Consider the following 18,148-nt stretch of genomic DNA (forward strand, 5'->3'; position numbering starts at 1 on the left):
ACAGCCCAGGCCTATAGCCTGCAAAATGCAATTTCCTGTAACATAAATGTTTATTTGTAGGTTTCTGTCAAAACCAACAACAGCCTAAATGCCTATGTTCATGACCACCTGATCTGGATAGCAATACATTTTACTCTATCCCACATGGCAATCATATTAAATATAATACTGAACAACGTGTATTTATAAAGATAGTAAACATGATAAATCGCCCGAACTGCGGAGAGCTGTCGTGCGAAGTTAGTGGCGATATCCATTAACGTGTTCTACACAGTTTGTGACGGGTTGGAAATCCCATTTCATCATGGGTGAAAACTACCAACCGCCTGCTTGCCAACACTCGAAGAACATCTCAACTATAATGTAGTGCAGCTTTTATTATTCTTAGCAGTTTTCATAAGCAATGCCATATGATAAACACGGTTGACAGTATTAGCTTGGATAGTTACACTGCTGATATTCCTATGAACTTGATGCATTATAGTAAACCAAGTGGTGACCTGCCGCAATGTTGTTTTCCAAATGAAGGAGTGGGCCTTTAACTGCCATCACAATTCTATTCTCTCTACACAGTATGAGCATGCTGGCTCTAAAAGGAGTCTCTCTGGGGAGAAAGCGGGGGCGGGCAGTGCCTCCAAAGAAATGTCGCTCTGATGGAATTGACATTTACAATGAAGCTGGAAGGTGAGTTGTATGTATGGGACTGACACAGATTCCAAACAGCATTTCTATCACAAATATTGATATTAATTGTAGAGCTCAGAAGTGATATTATATCATAAGGCAGAAGTAGCCTGGGTACTAATCTGTTTGTGCCATCATGTCACTCCTTGGCATACAAGGAGTGGCAAGGAATGGTGTAATGGCACAAACAGATTGGAACCCAGGCTAAGGCAGAAGATATTATTGACCGAAGATCTGTCTCTGTTATGTTGAAGCCAAATCCAGCAGGAGAGACCAGTCTCACCTGTACCCAGCTGTCTGTCCATGCAAACGGACATGTCTATTGATCCTCCGTTCAACTTCATGACAGAAAATATATCTACTGATCAAAAGCCTGTCTGTGTTCTCTTGTTCTGCTCATTTGTTTCTAGTCAATATTTTGAAGCAAACAGTAAATCACCAACGTCCTGTAGTTTTATGCGTTACATTGAATGTGCTTCTTTACGGGGCCCAGCAGCAGAGACCAGTTCTGTCCACGAACAGTGACCAGTCAATGGGACATCAAGAACACTTCAGGGATGGGAACACTGGGCATGCGTAAGAATTTATCACCGTCCCCTCTTTTATCGTCTTTATGTCTCCACATTAAAGCATGGAGTCAGGACTCCCTTATGTTTGACCTTAGGTCTAAGTTCTCTGCTGACAGGATCCAAGAGGAGAGAGCCAATTCTCCTGGACCAAGCTGGGTCCTTTAAGAGTGACTGGTCAATGGTTCATCCTAAAACACAATTCGGGTAGGAAGGCATTTCTACTGATCAAAGGTGAGTGCTTTAGATCTTAGAGCTAGACAGACAATTGCTGTATTACACCATGTGCCAGATACTTTCTGGGGGGGATGATGTTCATCGATAAGGTAGTGTTACGCCACTGAAAACAGGGGAGAAATAATCACGAGAGTGATACGGTGTTGTATTCTCAATTCAACGTTTAGTGTAATCATTTCACAAAAGTAACACATTACAAAACAACAGAAAACCCATTATATATCTAACACAGCAAAATATCTTATTAACAACGTACATGTTCATTCACAATCGACATAAAATGGCAGCTACTCTCAGTACGATGCTATTCTTCACTTCAACCGAGCAGGGCTAATAGACGTTACTAAGACACACCTTAAACACTCTTGACATGTTAGCGAGTTATAACATTTAAATTACTATTTTTATCAACAATAAAGTACCTGAAAACAGGGGAGAAATAATCACGAGAGTGATACGGTGTTGTATTCTCAATTTAACGTTTAGTGTAATGAGAAAAGACCGCGATTTCCCCAGGAATATGGGTGGAGACCAGAGCAATCGATCTCCGGCTCATAGATTAAGAGCATTTCGTAGATCACAGATTAACACTTTTAGGCACCACAATATAAAGTAATCAATATAACGTTTACACATTACTCTCACAATTCGTACCCTTTGACAGATTTTAACTTTCACACAATTATATGAATGTTATCAATCTCTATCAACTAATACTGAATGCATATTTTTAACCTTAGATGTTTTAAGATCCTCACATACTATGAACTTACTAATACTTTTTAATGTATAACAGGCTATGAATATTTCCTTTAACCTGTCACAGTAGCACTTGTGATGCGTGTTATGTCATGTGTGCAGAGACCTGCAAGAGAGATCAGAGTCAGACGTTCCCCGTGGCCGGTCTACGGCCGGTCACACTGCACATCCTGAGGAACATGAACCAGAAAGAGCTCACTGACACACTGGAGAACAGTAAGATCTTTAATATGCCCACAAACAGTTGGCTTGATGTACAAAAATATGTATTAAAAGTACTATGCCTTTAATAGTATGCTTCAAAGTACAAGTTTGAATGTGTGTTTGAAGGAATGGCTACACAAGGAAACCCAACACTTCTCAATCAGATCTACACCGAGCTCTACATTCACAGAGGGTGGAAGTGGCGAGGTCAATAATGAACATGAGGTGAGACAGATTGAGACAGCATCCAGGAGATCAGCAACACAAGAGACACCGTTCAAAATGCAATGACATCTTTGAACCCGTACCTGAGCAAGACAAACCAACAGAACTGTCCTGACAAAGGGAGTTGCTGGCATTGGCAGAAGTTAATTCTGGACTGGGCTGAAGGAAAAGCCAATCAAGATATCCAGTTGATATTCACTTCCTTTCAAGAGCTGATTTTAAAAAAAATAATGGAAATAAGAGTCCGCAATCTCAGACTTCAACAACTATAATGTGCTGTTTGTATTTGATGGTCTGGGTGAGTGTCGACTTCCCCTCGACTTCCAGAACAACGAGACCTGGTGTGATGTTTCAAAGTCAACCTCAGTGGAAGTGCTGCTGACAAACCTCATTCAGGGGAATCTGCTTCCCTATGCTCACATCTGGATAACCTCCCGACCAGCAGCTGCTAGTCACTTTGAATTTGTATACCTGAGTTTTTCCCAGTGTACATTGTGGATCCTCTAGTACGGCAGAGAGCAGCTTCACCCCTGAGTCTCCTGGGTGATTGTAGCTCAGGTCCAGCTTTCTCACATGAAGGTTTGGACCGCAGCGCTTCAGCTAGAGAAGCACAGCCTTCCTTTGCGACTCCACAGAAGGACAAACTGAAAATAATATGAATTTCACTCTAAGTAGTTGGTTGGAAGTAGGCTAGAGTGTGATCCGCCTCGATCCACGTTGAGTGAAAATCTAGTAACAAACCATTTGATGCTTAAAATGTGAGTTTACTTTAGTAATTTTAATAACATCATAAACTGATTTTACTAACCTGAGTGCCTGCAGTTTAGACCCTCCAGTCCAGCAGAGCAGCTTCACTCCTGAATTCTGGTATGCAATATGTATATGATCATAATTGATTGTTGCCCGGCCTTTGTTGTACTGTATGGGAAGACCTCAATTGAATGATCCTCTCGTCTCGTTCTCAAAGCCCATTGGATGAGAAAGCCAGAAGTTTCTCCCCTCTGACCTCCTCGAATGGGTTTTGAGGAGATGAAGACGCAAGCATTATGCAATTGAGATCTTCCCTATGTGTTTCTCAACCACTGTCTTGTGCTCTGCTTTTACAGTGCGAACCATGATGCAGAACGCTGGATAAAATCTGGCCTAAGAAAATGTAACTTGATTTCTCTTGAAAGCTGCAAACAAATGATTCAGTGAGAATACTTAAATGTTTATTTGTTGGATAGAAAGATTAAAAAGGACAGTAATTAAACAAAATACTAATAATCGTGTCCTTGCATTAGATGCCCGTGAGCCAACACTGGACGCAAACACGGCACACAGAAAACTGTCAGAGGGGAACATGGGGGAGAGAAGAGCAGCCGTATCCTGATCACCCAGAGAGATGTGAGGGCTGTTGGCAGGTGCTGTGTAAAGAGGGTCTGAATAGGCGCAGTTATTGGGAGTCGGATCGAAGAGGAAATGGGAGTGACAGAGAAAAATCGGCAGGAGTGGAGAGTTTGGGGACTGTTGGCGTCGACGTAATGACAAGTCCTGGAGTTTGCGATGCTTTGACAACAGTTACATCGCCTTCCATAATGCTAGGAGTATTGCTTTACCTGCTCCCTCATCTTATTCGAACAGAGTAGGAGTGTATCTGGACTGGCTGGCACTCTGTCCTTCTACAGTGTCTCCTCTGGTACACTGACCCATCTGCATACATTCTACTCCACATTTTCTAACCCTCTTTACCCAGGGTTTAGGGTTGGGAATGATGACAGTGTGCCTGTGTCAGGTAGAGCAGCATCCAATTTAAAACTCAGGCCAGAATTCCATCTAGTTGATTTTGGCATTGCGGTGTTAGAAGTACGTTCACGTTGCAGTGCAACGTGTTCGCTCCAGACTTGATACTCGATTTAGAAATCAGTAGTCCCGTACTACCTGGTTTTAGTGGAAGCCCTGGTAGGATGTTGAGTTACCCACCCTCCCTTCTATTTTTATCTTGATAATTCATTGCAGTCAAGCAGATTTTAAATCTGTGACACACTGCTGTGCAAATCAAACACAATTTCGGTGACCTTAAATAAAATGGCATTTATTTATTTTTCTACTCTGCTTCACCTACAGCAAACATTTTTGGTTTTGTTGAATTTCGGAGTTAAGCATATTGAGTTTAGAGAATTTTTGTTTTATCTGGAATAAAAATCTAAGATGTGCCCAGATCACAGCCTTAAAACACCACTTGTAATTTAGGAAATATGTGTTGAACATCAATGTAGGCTAATTGAGTTATAAATCACATACTATAGCCAGATCTCCAGGCCATTGAACTTCTGTTACCTGGTCTCAGAGCCACAAACCATTTTATGTAGTGAAAGTGTCTGGATGAAAAATGCTGTTGAGGAGAATGTGACCGTTTTGGCTGAGAGACCACTGAAAATATTATCCCGCTAGATGGTGATGCGATAAATACATGCCAGTAACTACTACCGTCCCAAGATGAGTGGCGGTTCTGACATCAGCAGCACTAGCTATTATGCATCCTCATCGGATAAAGAGTACTTCCCCTAAATTTGGGTAGGAAAAATGTACTTTACTTGCCTATATACTATACAGAGCGACAACAACAAAAAAACAGTATGGTATTGCCCCAGATATTCTGTATTTCACTCAATATTCCTACAGTAAAATCATAATCAACTCAGTCTGCCTGTACTTTAATATATTCTTTATTTTCTTAAACAAAATTGAAGTAAAAACCTTTATGTAGAAAGACAAATTCCCTGTCAGTAGCGTTCCACCTAAGGTTCTTGATTTAGGGCCTCCAGTAGACTCCCGTCTATTGGGTTGTTCTCTTCTACTGTGTGAGTCAACGTAAGAATATTACACCACAGAGTCAGTACCATCTCTAACTCCCTACTAGCTCATGAATTAACTCACTAACTTGTGAATTAACTCATGCAGACTTTCGAGAAACACAGTGGGAAGAATGTTAACAGCAAATAGTGTTAAAAGAAAGTTAAAAACAGCAGTGTCCATTACAAAGGCTGAAGAAAGAAAGCAAACATGTGAGCAGGTGAGCTGTATAGTACACATCGTTGTCCAGTCACCTCTGGCAGTGTTTTCAACTAGTATTGAAATCGGGGAGAAAAAAAAGAAAAAAGGAATCTACATGATTATCGTCACAAAATAAAATCTCTTTGGCATAGATTACCCACCCGAAAAGCGCACACAACCTTAAAACTTGACTAAAAACCTGTGCATCATCATCATTCTTAGAAAACAGAAGGTAAGCCCTGTTAGATTCTGAGCCCCACAGTCAGTGATAATTGCATATACTACATCGAGGTGAGCAGAGACAGATTGACATCACTCCATTCTCTTCTTCTGCTCCCCCCCCCGCTTCTCTGCTCTTCTTCTGCTGCTTCCCCCCCCCCCCTCATCTCTCCTCTCATCCCTTCAGTGCCTGTCGAGAGAACATCATCTTTATTAAAAAGTGGTCCAACTGGTTGACTTGGTGTGTGACTTGTTTTTATAATAATAATAATAATAATAATAATAATAATAATAATAATAATAATAATAAGTGTATGTAACTAATGGCTGCTCCGTCTTCGTGTGTCTGCACCACTTGACCATCAGAGCGTGGGTACATTTGTCTGTATTATTGGGTGTATGCACTAACCGTTGTCCTAATAGCGCTCAGCATATCCCGGTTGCCTCATGTCGTAGGTCATGCCGCCGCCGCCACTTTGGTATTCAACATCGGACATCCCCATCTCTCCATCCATGGGTATGTCACCAGGGTAGTCTCCGTATTGGTGGTAGCCTGCGTCCAGCTCTGAAACACACACACACACAGATCAACAAAATATTAACATTTCTGGAGATGATACCCTTATATTTAATTCATAAAACAATGTCGGGGGGGGCTCACTTTTAACATGGTTTAAGTTAACCGTTGAAGTTATATAGAACAATTGCTTTTTCTCTCCTTGTCAATACAGTATAATCATGTCAGAAATTCATATATAGCAAAGCAATACATTGACTAACATTAACTTTACACAGAAACCGCCCATTGGAACAGTGACTAACTAGCACATTAACCCACTGGCACACCTGCCCCATGTGTCAGTCAGTCAGTATGGGCACCTTTCCGCCAGAGTGAGTTACTCACCGTCTGCTGCATAGCCGGACTCCATGGGGACAGCATTGTGGGCCTGGGGAGGGGTCACGAGAGGTGTAAGGTCAAAATGAAGTCAGCGAGTTGCCCATACACGGTCGACAGAAACCGTGTCACACTGTCACCTGTTTTCTTAAAACTGCATCGTCTACCTACCTTTCTCTTAATACAAATATTACACGTTTGCCATTTTACAGAAACTAAAAACTTCACATATAAGAATCTACGAAAATGTAATACATGTATTTATCAATGTTAAATTACCGATCGAAGCAAAGTCTTTTTTTTCCAGTTTCATCGGAATTGAGAGAAGCTGCAATTCGTTATTAGATCCTGCAGTGGCTCCCTCCTCGCCATAGATGGCACTAGAGGCCTCGAGCATAGGTACACTCACCATTTCCCAGGCGGCGGGGTCGTGCTTGAACAGGGAGTGCGTGAGCTCCACGGACACACGCTTCTTGTAGTCGGAGTTCTTGTCCTCGGAGATGCGGAAGAGAACGGCGGCAGCGTAGGTGGCTGGGAGAGAGGAGAAAGGTGACATCAGATTATCACATGTACACATTGATTGACAGACAAAGTTAATCTATACCCAGATCTGAGATGATGTATCAAAAGGCTGTGGTGTGTAATGCTTCTTCTCAATCCTTGTCTCTCATTCAACTGAGTTAAGGGATCAGATGTGGCCCAGACTCAATAATTGGTCAATTATGAGCGAGAGAGAGATGAAAGCCAGCAGAGACTTGCACCCGTTGAGGTTCCACTGGTTTATGGAAATGCAGTCAGACAAAAAAAAAAAAAACTTCCAGATAACTTCCTCTCAAATGGACGCCAAACAACAACCTCAATCTATTCACATGGACTGCAAGGCCCTCCAGCGGGTGGTGATGACGGCCCAGTGCATCACTGGTACCGTGCTTCTACCCATCAAGGACATCTACTGGAAACAGTGCCTGAGGAAGGCATGCAGCATCATCAAGGACCCCCACACATCCCATCGCGAGCTGTTCTCTCCCTTACCGTTGGGCAGACGGTATCGGATCACGCGGTCTCATACCAAAAGGCTCAAAGACAGTTTCTAACTACAAGCCTTCAGACTGACCACCTGCTCTGACTCTCCACACATCACAACTGCTGCCAGACTTATTATACACTTAATTAATAAAAAAAACCTGACTCTAGTGACGCAGCCATCGCAAATCCTGTTTTCTGATGTTTTAAGAGAAGTGGTCTCACCGATGCCCTCGTTGTTGGAGTGCAGCAGCTCCATGAGCGGCGCGGAGGCTCCCTCTGCGTCGATCATCTCAGCAGACTGTTTGTCCAGGGCCAGCTCACACAGAGCCCCCGCTGACACGCGCTTCACGTTCTCCACTGGAGAGTACAGCAGCTAGGTAGGAGGAGGAGGGAGACAATGGTTAACACAATCTACAGGAGATAAAAGCAGCAGAGATATTGATGTCTTAAAAGTAAGAAACAAATATTTAAGAAAGAAAAAAACTTACCTGTACAAAGAGTGGGATGGTCTGCATGCTGGCGATCTCTCCTCTGTTGATGGGGTCTCTGGCCATGATGTGCAGGGCCCCTGTGCACCCCTCCACGATCTCTTCCATCCTCACGCCATCCTGAGAGAAAGCAAGAGTCAGTCAGCAACAAAAGAGACTAGGGAGGTTAAGAATAGGGCAAATGACTGATGTAACAGTTCGATATATTTTAATGACATAGATCTGTTTCTACACCTACCTGGTATGTCTGCTGTGCGGCGGAGCCGTGTTTCTGGGCGTCCTGGTGGGCTTTGAGCAGCAGATTGACCAGGCGGGGGATGGCCCCCGCATCCCTCAGAGGGGTCTGGTTGTCTGGGCACAGTGCCAGGTTACGGATCAGACCAACCACAGCCTGAGGACAAGAGAGAGGCGGGGTTAGAGACGGGCGCCATTTTGATTGGTGATCACAAAGAAAGCAACATTTTTGGTTCGAGACGGTTTGTTTTACAAATTGTCACCCATCTCATCATCGTTTATCTCGCGCTACCATTTCTCTCCCTGTTCTCTCTACGTAGCTTCTTCCTTATCCCTAATTTTCCACCTTCCATCACATCCTCGTCTTCCACTTTCCTTCTTTCTCCTAATGCCTCCTAATTCTCACCTCATAGCGAATTAAGCAGCCGGTTACATGAATGGTTAGCCCTCTCCCTTGGAAACCATCTGTCAACTATTAATCTCCCTCTATCCCACCACCCCTCACTCTCTCACCTTGATGACAGGCCAGTAGTAGGGCTGGTTGAGCAGCTTGACGATTGCAGGAATGCCATAATGCATGCGCACGGCATTCTGGGCCACCTCGGCGTCGGAGTGGCGCGACGTCAGGTGACGCAGGGCGCACACGGCCGGCTCCGCCACGTCCTCCTTCTCTCCCGCCCTCAGGACGGCGTGGATGAGTGCCTCGATGCCGTTGCTCTGGGTGACCATGGCCTTGTTGCGAGCGTTGTTGCAGGTGAGGTTGGAGAGGATGCCAGTGGAGCAGGTGAGCATGTTGACGTCGTCAGAGCTCAGGAGACCAACGAGAGTCTGAAGAAGACTGTCCAGACCCTCCTAGAGAGACAGAGTTTAGTTTATCTAATATATTAGTGGTTCTTAACTCTTTAACATCGCTGTTGCAATAAATAAGAACATATAGAGTAAATGCAAGGGAGGTAAAAATAGCACGTTAAAGGTCAGAGGTTAGGACAAACACAAGAGAAACAGACAGCAGGATGGAAACAGTCTATATGTCTCTAGGTTGGAAGGTAGAAGTCTCACCTGTTTAGTGGCAGCGTCCGACAGGTTCCTCAGGGTCCACAGACAGTTCTGCATCAGACGCTGACTGGAACCCGTCAGGTGCATCCCCAGAGCCTGCATCCCACCTGACAGAGGGGAAACAGAGAGAGGGATGGATAGAATGTGTATGAGAGGGTGGGAGAGAGAGAATCTCTTGTCTAACTCCTTTTACTGCAAAATATGAACGTCATTGATAATCTCATAGCTTTACAACTGAAAATAAAAGAAGCCCATTTCTATTTATTAAAACCACAGTATCAGTCGTCGCAAATCTACAACAAGTAACTACAAATACACCCCCTCCCTGTGTTTCAAACACTTACCAGCATCCACGATGGCAGGTTTGTTGCTGGGGCAGACAGAGAGCACTTTGAGCACGCGGCTGGTGGTCCACAGGAGCTTCTCATAGCTGTAGTTCCTCATGATGTGGACCAGGCCCTCCGGACCACTGTTAGCCAGGATGATCAGCTGAGAGCGAGAGCGAGATGATGGGAAATGGAGTTTAACAATATGAATCAAGCGATAGCATTTCTATGAGCAGCAAACAGTGTGGACATTCACTTTTAGTCCAGCTCGTGACATGTTTGGATGTGCACAATTCCTCATTTTCCAGTAGGGGTTTAGGCGTTAAAAGGTTAACGGGAACATCTTCAAAGGGTCAAAACATTCCATGTATCGCTCCTGTCCAAACATGCACTTACCCATTAAATAACAGGCAACACACAGGGTAGACATCAATACCCAGCCACACCTGTCTGATATCCTCACATGCACATAAGCGTGCAGTCACAAAATTACTATGGTAGCCACACCCATGCCAAAACAGGGCTATCATTCAAACACACGCTCATTCACAATATTGACATGCATAACATCACACCCCTTACACTTAAAACACCCCCCTCCCTCACCTTGCTCTCCTGGTTGCCGTAGGACAGCAGCTGCAGGCAGTCGGTGGTGATGGCCAGGAACTTGGGGTTGCTCTTCTTCAGCAGAGGCACCATTCGCTGCAGGCCGTCGGCCAGGCGCACAGCCATCTTGGCTCCCTCCTGGTGCAGTAGCAGGTTGTGGAGGGTGGTGATGGCATAGAACAGCACAGACTCCATAGGAGAACTGACACAGAGAGAGAGAGAGAGAGAGAGAGTTACCCTAAGGATTTAGATAAACATAGTTCATTACGAGTCTTACTTTGAAATGCTTTGTCAATCTTGTGGTTGTACGGAGCGAGAAAGCGAGCAGAGAGAGACTTGCAACAACTTTCACCCCCAACATCCCCCACCCAGGTATAGAAGGCCACAAAATAAAAGAGCTACGAGAGAGAATGAGAGACAAGAGGAAGCATTCCCACACACTACCTACCTAGCCACCCCCCCCCGCAGACCCTCATACTCCTACCTGAGCATGCGGACCAGGGCAGGGATGCCCCCACATTTGAAGATGGAGAGCAGGCCCTCTCTCTGGTGGGACAGGTTGTGGAGGATGCTGGCTGTAGCCCGGGCTGTCTCCATGTCCCCGGTGTTCTGCATGGCCCGCACCACCGCCGCCACCATCTGGGGGGACGCCATCAGCGCCCGGCGAGACGCCTCCTTACGGGTCAGCTGGTTGACGATCAGGGAGGCTTTGTTGACCACCACCTGGAAGACAGAGGGGGTTTGGTTAGTTTGAAAGGAGGGAAAATGCAGAGCTATTAACAGGGAAGGGTTGACTATTGGAAAAGTACAGCAATGTGAATGAATGACAGCCAGCTTGACTACCACCTAATGGGAAGGAGGGGTAGAGATGGGTTAGGTTTATGGGGAAAGTGTGATTACTGGTGGTAAATAACATCAATGAATGACTGTCATTTAGACATTGATTAATTAATTCAAAAGGTGGATTGATGGCTAGATAAAGAAATATACACATGCATAGCAGGGCTGTGATCAATTCAGAATTTAAAATGCCTCAAATTCCAATTCAATTAATACATTTGAATTGTAGTAGTAAACAGTGTACAGAATTGCAATTAAAATGAATTAAAGGAAATAGAATGTGAAATTCAAATGCCTCTTCTATAAATGGGTTGTAGTCAAATGTATATCTAGTTGATAAAATATCAAACATGTTAAATACATGCATATAAAATGTTGTTTCAACAACAGATTTTCAGGACAAACTTCCAATGAATGAGCAAAGTTATTTCATTAATACCACACCCCCCCAGAATGCATTCGTTTAACCCTCAAGTTGACCCTAAGACCTTCAAAAAGAAGCCAAACAAATTAAATCATTGGTGGAAATATGTTCTATTCTAAGCACTATGGTTAAAAGACTACACGAACATTGTTTCCAGAGAAGTGTGATATGTTCCTTGGTATCTGGAAGTGTGACCTGTCAGGGTCAATTAAACTTTCATGTTCTATGACTGAGTGCAATTTCTTTGAACAGCACTGAATAAAATTGTACTTCCTGTTACTCAAACTCAAATTCTACATTCTGTGTGGCCAAATCAATCAATGAGCTGAATGGGAGTCAATTCAAATATTCTGAATTGAGCCCAACCCTGACGCAAAGACAGACGTGTCAAACAACCAGTACTGTACCTGGTCCTCATCGTTGAGCAGCTTGGTGAGCTCGGGGATGGCGCGAGTGGCCAGCTCGGCGTCGTCCTGGTAGTTGATGAGGTGGACGATGGCCGTCTTGAGGAGCTGCGAGGGCTCGGCCAGCCGCTGGACGTTGGTCATCTGGGACGGGTCAGTCTGGGTGGACAGGATGGTCGTGCCCTCCATCACCGTCTCTGGGAACATGGCCGCTCGGACACGCTGGGCCCGGGTCAGGGCATACTGAGACTCCACTTCTACAAGGAGGGAGGAGAGAGAGGAGGAGGGGGAGAGGGTTGAGTGGTTTGTATTTTTTGATCGTGGGTTTGAATGATAGTTCAGTATTAAGCAGTAATAAGGTGTGTGTGAATGTTTTTTTGCTGTGTGAGCTTTAACTCCATGTTCCTAAGTGACAGTGGTTGTTTGTAGCGGGTTGTACTTTTGAATGTTTGTTTATGTCAATTTGAGCACGTGTATTCAAGCACTAAACTGAGCGCGTGTATTCAAGCACTAAACTGAGCGCGTGTATTCAAGCACTAAACTGAGCGCGTGTATTCAAGCACTAAACTGAGCGCGTGTATTCAAGCACTAAACTGAGCGCGTGTATTCAAGCACTAAACTGCGCGCGTGTATTCAAGCACTAAACTGCGCGCGCCTCACCAGCAGGGTTCTCTGAGACGACAGTGGTGGTGACGGTGCTGTACTGCTTGGTGCTGTACTCGGTCCCGTCGTCATCGGTCCTCACTGTGGTGGCTCCTGACTGGATCCCAGAGTCCCCGGCGTAGTATGTCTGCTGCCACTCTTTCACCTTCACCCTCCCCTCATTGCCCACTACAGAGGGAAGGAGGGCAGAGAGGTTCGAGTGGAAGTGCACTTTGAAGTAATATATTATAATATGTTCAACACACTTGTTAGTGCCCTCAGGGCTCGCCCACTACGGAGGGAAGGAGGGCAGAGAGGTTCGAGTGGAAGTGCACTTTGAAGTAATATATTATAATATGTTCAACACACTTGTTAGTGCCCTCAGGGCTCGCCCACTACGGAGGGAAGGAGGGCAGAGAGGTTCGAGTGGAAGTGCACTTTGAAGTAATATATTATAATATGTTCAACACACTTGTTAGTGCCCTCAGGGCTCGCCCACTACAGAGGGAAAATGGATGGGGTTATTATGGACTGCACTTAGAATAATAGCCCACACTTGTTAATGCACCTGGAGGGAAAGCAAAGAGGGGTTATAAGAGACAACACTGCACTTAGAAGTTACCTATGAGCCATTATGCGTCGAACATACTTGTTATTGCACTAAGGGGAAGACATTGTGTTCAGTTGAACAAAGGAGAGGAAGGAATATGAGGGAGAGGAGGAATTAAGAGGAAGAAAAAGGAAGAAATAAAAAAGGTTGAGAATAATATAGCCAGATTATGAACCCACTCTGCATTTCCATGGTGGCCTCCTGGGCTCAAACCAACAACAATGGAGAAGTCCTGAAATACACAAAAAAAATAGCATTTAGATCAATAATTATCTTTCACATTTTGCTACAAATTACAATCATACCACTATTTTACAGTATACAGTTTACTTTCATATTCTTCTATCCTGTTTTAAGGCTAAATATTAATTAGGCTGTTAGAATATGAAATCAAATGTATTTTAACTTTCTCCCAGGTAAGAATACAGATGATACAGGTGAACGAATGCCCTCCCTCTGAACAGTGCCAGAAATGACAACGCCGAGTCAGCAGCAAAGGCTGCTGGGATAGGAGGGGAGGGTGAGGGGGCAGAGGGACAGCTGCAGGACTGGAACGCCAACTGCTAAGCCCCCGCGGCCTTTAACCCCGGGCAGAGCCTCCGCCTATACAGCTGTGGGAGCTAGACACCTGCCTGCCGACTCACAGTATCAGCCACCAGAACCCGCTAGACAGGTTTCGAGTGAGTGAGTGAAAGTAAGTAGTCATTCATACACACCTTATTCCTCCTAAGACAACACCTTTATAGTGGACACAGTCACACACACACACACACATTTCCTCCTCAAAACACCACACCTTCACCTGTAACTACAGGCCCAATGCTTAATGACCATTTATCACTGGCTCATTTAAAATAAACACTCCCACCTCAGTTCCCCCCCCCCCCCCCCAATCCTTATCAAGTCATTTTCCCGGCAGTACCTGCCTCTTATCTCTATTCTGCTCTCTTGTTGTGACTATCTATCATACACCCGGGCTCCGAAGATGTGGATGACGATAAAGGCAGCCCTCCGCACCCCTCTGATTCAGGTTAAATGCAGAAGACACTTTTCAGTTGTACAACTGACTAGATATCCCCCTTTCCCTTTCTCTCCTCTCCTGAACTATCCGTCATGCAGCTAAAGTGCATTCCTTCTGAAGTGTTGGTTTGGGCCTCATCTACTCTTTCCCCATTTAAAAGGATTCCTCTCCTGGTTCACTCAGTTGGCCCAATGTGGTTTCTGCATTATGATGCAGTTACATGCCGACTCATTCTATTGCAGCCATGTTAGCTCACCATTAACATTGCATGGGGATATTTAACCAAAGCTATCTAACTGAATGTCTAGAATTCCACCAATATTCTAAACATTTCTTACAATTAAATGCATTTTAACTTTGTTTGGAGCCATTTCCCAAAGGGCAAAGGCCAAGTGTGTGAGTCTGTCCAAGTGTTTAAGCGTTTGTTTATGGGCATGTTATTTTCCGTGTGTGTGTGTGTGCGCGCGTCTCACATTGCACACATTCCTAATTCTGATGGTCTTCAGACTCAAAATAACCTCTGGTGCAGGAGAAAGCTAGTTGGAGGATAACCCACATCCACTGCTCAATGTAAACACTCGGTTTCACTGAACAAAACGTCACGACTTCTACACTCAACCCACCACTCACTCAATACATGATCAATGCTGTCTCGTTCATTGCAGTTAAATGCGATGGGAGCGGCACGTGACGCCACAGTCCACTCTAACAATGTCACCAGTGTGTGGTTCAGATGTTTGCGGTGAAGGGAGTTACTGTAATTGAAGGGATGGGATTCTTCGCTGGACACAGACATTACTGACATGCTGTGTGTGTTTGTAAACTGGATCGGATTGTGGGAGATTCGGTGGGAAGAGTCAGGCTGTTTAGAGCCATTCTCCCAAAGAGCAAAAGGCCAAGTGTGCGTTTACACGTTTCTGTTTACGTGCATCTCATTTTTCAAACGCATGAATGTAGCAGCTTGAGACGTCACACAGGTCCACATGAATGCGCCATACGACCAAGAATTAGCGGAGATCAACTACGTATGACGAAGTAGATTTATTTTGCACCGCCTTTCCTTACTGATACGAGAGTGGGTATTCCTGACGCTTTTAAACCATTATAGTTACCTGCTCATTTCTAGACTCAGGCCGCAAACACATACAATATGAAATACTTCCTATGAGGCATGAGACAGAGTAGCTTACAAATTCACTTAATATTCAATAGAAAAGTCGGACAAATATAGGTTTCTTTCCAAATATATGCTGCTATGGAAATGAGGTGGAGGGTTGGACTGACTACCGTATGGCAGGAATGAAGGAAAGCAGATCCATTTTCCACCTTGTAGTAGCTAGGGGAGATAATGTGGCAAGTCGTGACAGCATGTCCCGCTGGCGTGTTGGTACTTGATGGGCGATGCACTAACATTCCTGGCTACCTCTGCCTTACCTTGTACCCAATCCAGGCACCTCCAGGTACTGTATTTACATATATGTGATTATGGCCAAATATAGCAAACATAATATATCCATCTATGAGCTTTACTATGCAAAAGCATATTAGTTTCATCTCATATATAGGACCGTTTTAGAAATGTAATTGCCATCCCTCTGGAAATCACATGTAATCACAAGTTCTTCTATGCTGCTCCAAAGTATTTTTGTACATGCGAGGTAGTAGAACTATTGTACCAGCGTACATAACTATTCTTGTCGTCTGAAATGAGTCTGGAGTTGCTCTGTGGGTCTGCCAAGCAGTGAGCCCTGTTACGGATGTGAATGATAGTACCACACCCTTCTGTCTTAGCCCCGGGGCTCAGAATGGGGGATGTGTGTGTTGTTTCAATCTCTAGAACTGGGGAGTTTTCATGCATTTCCCAGAGACCAGAAGTGTAGTGGAGATGCGTGTATAATTCTCACTAATGAACTTCCTGTGTTTTCCCCCTGGGTTCAGAGAGAAATTAGATTGTGTGTTTATTCTAGACCCTCCACCCAGAGAGCCCTCATGTGTACTTATCTCGCTGGCATTTGGAACAGACTGGTGAGTCACAGGCAAGTCACCATGTTGCCATGGGAGTGTCAGTATGTATATATGTGTGTGTGTGTATATATACACACACAGTATGCATCGGTCTCACTCTAGGCCCTTGAGAGGTACTTGTGCCTAGCTCAGCTCCATTGGGAATAGTCGAGTCACAGCCCAGCCAGCTAGCTAGCTGACCTATGGGGGTTCACAGTGAACGGGGCGTTGGCGTTTCTGTCTGAGCTTGTACTTTACAGGTACAAGCTGACTCATCATGGACACAGAAAATGTCTCCCAGGCTCTTTCCCACCTCTCCTACTCTCTCTCACTCACTCTGTGTTTAAATAGAGGTGTGGCACTCATTTCTCCTTTTCCCAAGCTTGGGAGTGTCTCGTCATTTCAACTGTGCCAACTACCATTAGGTAATAATAAATTAAATTATACAGAAAAAAATTATACCATGGCAAATTTCCAAAATACTGGGCATGCTGTATATTCTGGTTCCACAAGCTTACACACACACACACACACCACACACCTCTGGAAGATGAAAAATGAACTTTTCATTGTTTTTGGTGAATCTGTCAGTTTGTGCCATCTGTTTTCCTGGGCAAGGCAGCAGGTTCAGACAACGCGTTCCGATTTGATTGTCGCGCTGTTGCGACACACCCCGCATCACCTTAGTAACAAAGACTTCACTCACACACACGCACACTATACTGTTGACTTTATCTAGGTCTATCAACTCTTCCTGGTTGTCCATCAATCTTATTCTCACGCGTTTTTGTAACACTGTGCAAAACAGCCTCGGCAGCCTTGACCCTGACTGTACCAGACTATAGATGGCTATGGTGATACAGTTTATATGATAGCAGAGAAGAACAGATAGGAGAGAGAGAGGCATGTTGAGTGTGTTTTTACAGTGTTCTGGGTGCCGGTAAAACATCAGACCTAGAACTTGTGGCTCCTTCACCGACCCCCCCCCCCCCCCTCCCTCCCTCCATTAGGAATCAACTGGAAATGAAAAGCACGGATTGCTTGAGCTGTGTGGACCACAAGTTAAAAGAAGTAGTAGTATTGCAATGTGTTGTCTACTGACAGAAAAACACTGTATACCTGCCAATGAACACTGCTACATCGTGGGTAGTGACCAGGAACTGCTGTTGGATTTCATGGTGTGTACTTCGGAGTGGACTTTGCTCCTCGGCCCTGCATTCTAAGTAGTGTGGTTAATGACTGATGGACTCGCTCCCTCCTACTGTACCTCGTTACATTCTCTTTCACCACTGTACTAGGAGCTATACTTTCCTTCTCCAAACCCCTGCCCACCCCCACTATTGTTCTTCCTGAGCTACTGGGAGAGTTGAGGATTCTGATCTTGGGTCAGTTTTGCATTTCCCCCCACTACTGGTTAAGGTTAGGATTGGGGGAGGGGAATCTGATCCTAGATATACCTAGGGGAAGCTTTACCCTAGAGCATTCTGGACTGATGGGCAGGCCTTCCAGGAAGCACAACACATTGAGGGCAGGAATGTGACGGTCAGAGAGCCCCCAGTGGACGAGAGTGAAAGAGAGATGAATGCGGTTTGGCCCCATCGCTCTAATCCTGGTGTGACATTCCACACTAGCCCCATACATT

The 18,148-nt window shown here is 44.7% G+C and overlaps 1 protein-coding gene and 1 long non-coding RNA gene across 6 annotated transcripts in view; one reads left to right on the top strand and one right to left on the bottom strand.

The window, feature by feature from the left end:
• Positions 1-565: 565 nt before the first annotated feature.
• Positions 566-5,812, top strand: LOC110493616. 3 transcript variants are annotated; one of them, XR_005036933.1, is made up of 5 exons: positions 566-1,260; positions 1,349-1,484; positions 2,349-2,462; positions 3,782-3,828; positions 3,959-5,812. It is a non-coding gene; the product is annotated as an uncharacterized LOC110493616 (long non-coding RNA). The 3 variants fall into 3 exon arrangements; XR_005036934.1 differs by having other exon boundaries at positions 567-1,260; positions 1,370-1,484; XR_005036932.1 differs by lacking the exon at positions 566-1,260 and having other exon boundaries at positions 1,271-1,484.
• The window catches only part of LOC110495126 (junction plakoglobin), a 31,750-nt gene continuing 18,969 nt past the window's right edge, over positions 5,368-18,148 (bottom strand). For all 3 annotated transcript variants that reach the window (XM_036949590.1, XM_036949589.1, XM_036949591.1), the window contains exons 2-16: positions 13,661-13,713; positions 12,890-13,060; positions 12,233-12,486; positions 11,046-11,284; positions 10,562-10,763; positions 9,974-10,118; positions 9,633-9,736; positions 9,087-9,425; positions 8,578-8,730; positions 8,340-8,459; positions 8,074-8,224; positions 7,235-7,356; positions 6,835-6,877; positions 6,340-6,495; positions 5,368-6,120 (exon numbers count right to left, since the gene is read on the bottom strand). In XM_036949590.1, the coding sequence (XP_036805485.1) occupies positions 6,347-6,495; positions 6,835-6,877; positions 7,235-7,356; positions 8,074-8,224; positions 8,340-8,459; positions 8,578-8,730; positions 9,087-9,425; positions 9,633-9,736; positions 9,974-10,118; positions 10,562-10,763; positions 11,046-11,284; positions 12,233-12,486; positions 12,890-13,060; positions 13,661-13,673 (2,205 nt within the window). In that variant the 5' untranslated portion in view covers positions 13,674-13,713 and the 3' untranslated portion in view covers positions 5,368-6,120; positions 6,340-6,346. The remainder of the gene's footprint in view (positions 6,121-6,339; positions 6,496-6,834; positions 6,878-7,234; positions 7,357-8,073; positions 8,225-8,339; positions 8,460-8,577; positions 8,731-9,086; positions 9,426-9,632; positions 9,737-9,973; positions 10,119-10,561; positions 10,764-11,045; positions 11,285-12,232; positions 12,487-12,889; positions 13,061-13,660; positions 13,714-18,148) is intronic.

The sequence above is a fragment of the Oncorhynchus mykiss genome, chromosome 17, assembly GCF_013265735.2.
Source record: "Oncorhynchus mykiss isolate Arlee chromosome 17, USDA_OmykA_1.1, whole genome shotgun sequence".
NCBI lineage: Eukaryota > Metazoa > Chordata > Actinopteri > Salmoniformes > Salmonidae > Oncorhynchus > Oncorhynchus mykiss.